The 6,000-nt window shown below is 49.3% G+C and overlaps 1 protein-coding gene across 1 annotated transcript; it reads right to left on the minus strand.

Annotated features, from left to right (window-relative positions):
• Positions 1 to 4,184: 4,184 nt before the first annotated feature.
• Positions 4,185 to 5,129, minus strand: JR316_0002913 (uncharacterized protein; the record flags this gene model as incomplete). The annotated part of the gene is made up of 1 exon (XM_047888696.1): positions 4,185 to 5,129. The coding sequence occupies one exon, from the start codon at positions 5,127 to 5,129 to the stop codon at positions 4,185 to 4,187; it is 945 nt and encodes a 314-aa protein (XP_047751070.1).
• Between the last annotated feature and the right edge of the window lie 871 nt (positions 5,130 to 6,000).

Here is a 6,000-nt window from a genome sequence, read left to right on the forward strand (position 1 = left end):
GTGTCGTGTTGTCCTCGAAAAATGTACAGATGCTTTCTAGTTGATGTTCTTATTTCATGTCCAAATTGATACAAGTAGAATAAACACCCTCGATGCCATGACGAGAGAAAACAACCCACTCAGGCTCATCATATCATATCATATGCGATAACGACAATAATAATTGATAACGGTATGCTCTGAGTGATCTCAGTGATGGATAAAGTACGGTATGTATGTAGTGGGATCACTGATGGTCGCCTCTGCCACCAATCACTGCAGACCATCAGTCCATCAAACACCACACGCACGCTGACCCGTTCGTTCAACTCGCTAATCAATATAGCTTGGTTATGTAATTCTGATCCCTGAGCGCGAACATTGGAGTCGGGACGTCGGTGACTCACCAAAAGCCCGCGAGGAAAGGAAAGGGGGGGAGCGAAGATGCGCATCAAAATGATAGAATGATAAGCATGACGACGGCCAACCGCGCCTGATGCGTTCCGAACCGCGAGCTGGTTCGGTTTCATGTTCGCACAAATCGCCCACACCCGCCAAACTCAGCCAAACTCCCGCGGACAGGTTAAAGTTATAATCGAGACTTCTTGAAGTTGAAGTTGAACGAACTACTTGACTGGATGAGTACACGTACGCGCCTTGATCCACACCTCCATTCCTGTTTTCTCTTTTAATCTGTTCTTTTCGTTCATTTTGGACGATGAATGGGATCAAATGGATCAGAAGGTTTTAAAAGACCGACAAGCTCAACGATCAATCCAATCTTGAATTACCAATACCTAGTCTTCGTGCATTTTGTACCATTACCTGCAGCTCGGAAATGAGTCATGGCTCGAAGTCAAGAAAGACTGGGCTCTGAGGCTGGCATTCGGAACAGTCACCTGCAGTGTATCCCTACATAACTTCTGCCGTGACCACAACGATCAACGATCTTCTAGCATTGACGCGCTTCCGACGAGTCTCTCTTGTCCACTTCTCCATTTCCCCTCCTCTTCCCTTCCTCTTAGCAAATAATCGGTCACAGCATCAGACATCCCCCACTGGGCCGGCTTGAACTCAAACTCGCACAATTCTCGATCTTCGCGCACATTCTCCTTTACATATCCCAATCCCAACATTGAACACCGACCTCCGCGAGTCCGCCACCATCATGTCCTATTCTATCCTATCCAAGACATACTTACCTGAGCCTGAGCGCGAGCTTTAGCCTTAGCCTCGGAACGTCGGTCCACAAACAAACAACCCTCTCCGATCCGAATCAGAGTCCGAGGTCGCGTGCCGTGTCCGCTTACGCTTTGCATTCTTACATTTTTCACCCTGCCTCGCGTCTGCATCGCTTTCAATTGCCTCACGGACCCACTCTGCCGTCTAACGTAGAAACGGGGTTCGCAAGCTGCTTATATTATAATGCTTAGGCGGCTGACCCTCTGCGGCTCAGGCGACACTCGGACATAAGCTTATTATTAAATGACTTAGAAAATGGAATCGTTGACATAAGAGAGCAACGCATTCAATATTCAAGGTTGGCTTGACACGATCCATTCATGATACAATCACAAAAACTCAGGTAAACGCTACTAGGCCACGTACGTACTTATTCTAATTCCAATTCCAATACACTCGTTTTGATACTACTATACAATATACAATATATCCTAGCCGGAAGATCCGCTTAGGGCACTCAATACGTGCCAACATGTGGATAAACCCTTCCAGACCCTTACAGTCCACAACGGGCAATCATGATGGACTCGTCTTCGCCTCGTTTGACAAATATCGAACATCGGATATGAATCACAGAAGCGAGCTCTGCTCTGCGACTGGGAGCCTGTAGCAAGCCTAATCGCAACTTGAACCCTTCGCTTTCCCTGTCCCTGTCCCTGTCCTGCATATGTTAAGTGCATACGTGTCGATCCTCCTCGAGTCTCGACTCTCGCGCCTCGTGGTTCATGTTCATCCTTTCCTAGCCACGCCACTATCTATCAAGGACATTGCATTACACGTTATTCCCACCTGAAAACCATATTCTGAACCCAAATCCGCACCATATGCCTGTGCGCCACTGCACCCTACTTAATGTTAGATAAAATAGGGCAGGCTAAGCAGCCCTGAAATAAGAAACTTGAATTTGGAGTGGTACATGCATTTATTTTCTTAAGTTTAGAGTGGGTAACTCCACTCCCAGGCCATATTTTCTCGCCCCACGCCCCACGCCCCACGCACACCGTACTCCATGCTCCAGCCACTGCACTGTGCCAGGTGCACAACATCCATCTATCTACACTGTTGTCTGTATATTAAGATAACGATGGCATGGATAGCGCATGGAACTTTTAGACAAATTGAGCGGGATGATTGGAGTTGAAAATGGTAACTTCAAAAAGAACTCGGCCCTCTGAACTTGGACGCGCAGAAATACCGGTACCGGCTCGGTTTACTCAGTTAACTGCTCAGACTGCTCGCTTTGCACTTTGTACTTTAGATTTTGGATTTGCACGGTCCAGTCAGGCACCTTCTGAAATCTGTCTTACTCTCACCGACCACTGACCTCGCTATGATTGTGATAATCGCAGGATGATGATGAGGAAGAGAGGCGCAGAAGGAGGAACGAAGCCAGAACCACACGCCCACTTATCCCACCGTTCTATTAATAATCATAATTCCTCCCCAAAATTCCAAAAATCCGGGAACAAAAAACCATACAAGATTATCCGACCTACATACGCAAAGTTCGAAGTAAAATAAAATAAAAAAACCATAAAAAACTTAGTTAAGAAAAAAACCAATACCCTCGGACCCCGCGGCATCCCTCTCCTTCTTTCTCCCTCTCTCCCTCCCCCTTCCTCCCTTCACATCCTCTTCCGAGACCCGGAGTCTCCCGGAGTACACATACGCTCGAGCGCTCGAGCGCTTGACTCGCGCAAGCAAAAAGCGCGGAACGAGACTCGGAACTCGGAGATACACCCCGGGTCCTCCGTCTCCCGAGTCCCGTCTCCCGTCTGCAGACTCCCCGTACCCAATCTCCTGCGTTCGGAACATAAGCTATACTATCCAATGTAAAAGCTGCTCGTAAGCGGCGCCGGAACATAAAACATAGCATCAAATATCAAACAGTGCATTTCGCAAATTTGAATTTCGTATGTTTCGCCCGGGGTCGACGTACGCACTTCGACTTCAAACTTCACACTTTGAACGTTGAACTTTGAACAATATTTTCACATTGCATTTTGCACATTCGAAACATCATAAAAACCACACAAAACATAACACAGAAAAAACCAAAACCGTTCAAGTCAAAAAAGGATCCGTACAAAGTACACTAATTTATATATATGCGTTGCGTTGCGTTGTATGTCTGTATGTATGTATGTATGTGAAAAAAGCTCGACCGGTATATGCGATGTGTGATGTATAAGACAAGTGTATGCGGTGTGGTGGATAAGTGGATGTGAAGTACGGGACAAAAAATGCGGGTAGAACACGACAGGGAAAAGATGAGAAAAGGAAAGAAAGTAAAAAATTACTTTAATAAACAGAAAGAAACGAGACGAAAAGGAAAAGAGAAAAAAAAATCAATATCTATACGTACGGAACCCAGCAAACACAAAAAGAAAAAAAGAAATCAAAAGTCAAACTCAAAGAAGCGACAATCCAGCAAAAAAAAAAGACAGGAAAGAGTCAAACCAAAAGGAAAACAGTACACTTTTTGAGCGAGATCAAAGAGAAAACGATGGGATATTGGATATACAAGGGAAATCAGGACAAAGACGAGGATAAGTCGTCGGTCGGATTTTGATGGGTGATGTGGTTGTGGTGGGGTCGGTGGTGATACAACGAGATAAAAAATCACGGTGAATAATGTATGCTTATCAAACACGGATAGAGTGAGTGGGATAGAAGTAGTGGTGGAAGTGAGGAGGGATAAACGGTGTTGGTGGTGGTACAAATGGTACAGAAAGTTCGCAAAGGAGCTGTGAGCGACGGTTACATTTGCTTGTGCGATTATTCGATTATTGTGGAAAAAGAGACGAAAGAAAGTAAAAAAGAGTGGTATCGTGGCGGGGATCGTTATAGTTGCATTGCGTTGCGTGGCATGGTGTGGTGTGGGTGTTGCGAATAAATATAGGTAGTGTAGTAGAATTGGCGGGTGAATGGGGTCGATGCGTAGAAGTCGATTTGCTTCCTCCTCACGCCTCAACACTCACAACGCTCGACAAACAGCTCTTCACATAATCCCTCCCCTGGCCTTGCGTATGCATCGCCATGCGACGGCGCATCGGCTTGCCGACGGCATGCACCCTGTTCAAAAGGATGCTTGCGACGACTTTAGACAGGTTTGGTGGCGGCGCGCGGGGGAGGGGCGTTGGCGTTGGCGTTGCTGATCGCTGTGGGTTGGGTGTGGGAGAAGTCGATCGAGCTGGAGTCACAGCACCGGCAGCAGGCGTGAACGATGGCGCACGCGGAGAAAGCGTTGTGGATATCGGACGGGGACGCGGGCGCGGAGGCGTGTACATCTGGATATCCGACGCAGCGGCGGGTGGGATGTGGATCGTATACGGCGCCGCGGGTGTATGCGTATGCGTCGGCTGCTGCTGCTCCGAGACCGATACGGCGTCATTCAGCGAGTCCGATGCAGGCGCAGCAGCACCCGCCGAGACAGGCTCGTCCGCGAACGGGTCGAACTTGTACGTCGGCGGCATGCGGATCGACACCGAACGGCGCCTGCTGCCGCTGCGCTGGGCGTCCGCGCTGGGCTTCCGCGGTCCATTCGGGGCATACGAGGCGTGAGCGTGCTGTCCTCCCTGCAGCTGAGGCTGCTGGCGATGCGCGCTCCCCGCTCCTACAACGGGAGCCCCGCCATGGGTGAGATCCCGCAGGTGGTGCGTGTACATGTGGGTGTTGTGCGTGCTGATGCTCGTGTACCCCCCGTGCTGGCTCTGGTGGTGGTGGTGGTGAGGACGCGGGGGTTGTGAGATGATATTATTGTGATTAGCGGGCGAGTTATGGTTGTGGTTGAACTGGTTGAGGTACTGGGAGGAGGCAGATGTGGCGGCCCAGGCTGCGGAGTGCGGGTGCGCGGCGGAGAAGGAAGAATGGATGGTGCGGATATAGTGGGCGGGGGCGGCAGCCATTGATGAAGTGGTCGTCGTCGTCGTCGGGGGCGTTGGTGGGCGTTGGTGTTGGTGATGCAGAAGGGGAACGAGGCAGTTGTAGAGGGACTTGTGGGCTGATGAGAGGCGGTGTTTATATAAACGGAAAAGATAACAACGTTCGCTCCTAATTTGGGCTTGGGATGTGATCGGGATCGACTCTTTGACCCCGAGCCGAACCGGTGCGAGCCTGGCGAGCTTCTCGTAACGCCTGGACAGGAGCTGGCTCGTCTCGATGCTTCCTTGTTGCTCCAGGCGTTGTCCCTTGTATAGAGTACGCTTTGTCCAGCCGTCCCTGCATTCCGACTTTCTCCACTTACGATATCATCACGGGCACCGCATATATTCACACATTCCAGTACATTCTAAACTCTAATTTCTATTGCTGATAGCTGCGAGAGCGATAGTTCAGGGATATACGACTTGTACGACTGGGAAGACTACCGCCACGTCAAAACGAAAGCAGCAGTCTGACTTGCAAACTGAACCGACTCGACTCGTTCATCCAACTTACCAAATATGTACATACATCCATAACAAAAATAAATATCCAATTTTGACTTGATTCAATTGCACAAAAATGCAGCACGTGGATCTGCCAAACCCTTTTGCTCAAATGCGGTGCGATGATGACGCATACGCAAACAATGCCAACGCAGGGGAGCACAGATGCTGCAATGTATAGATGAAGAGATCAGATTTCCCATCGCTCGTCTCGTCCACTCACAAGCGATTCGCGATTCGCGAAAGTGGATCTTGCTTCTTCTCCTGCTCCTGGGAGAAAAAGCATAAAGAAAGGGGAGAGGGACCGGTTACATCCGCGTCCGGTCTGCTGCTGTGCTAGGGCCCCTGG

Source organism: Psilocybe cubensis, chromosome 3, assembly GCF_017499595.1.
Source record: "Psilocybe cubensis strain MGC-MH-2018 chromosome 3, whole genome shotgun sequence".
Classification (NCBI taxonomy): Eukaryota; Fungi; Basidiomycota; class Agaricomycetes; order Agaricales; family Agrocybaceae; genus Psilocybe; species Psilocybe cubensis.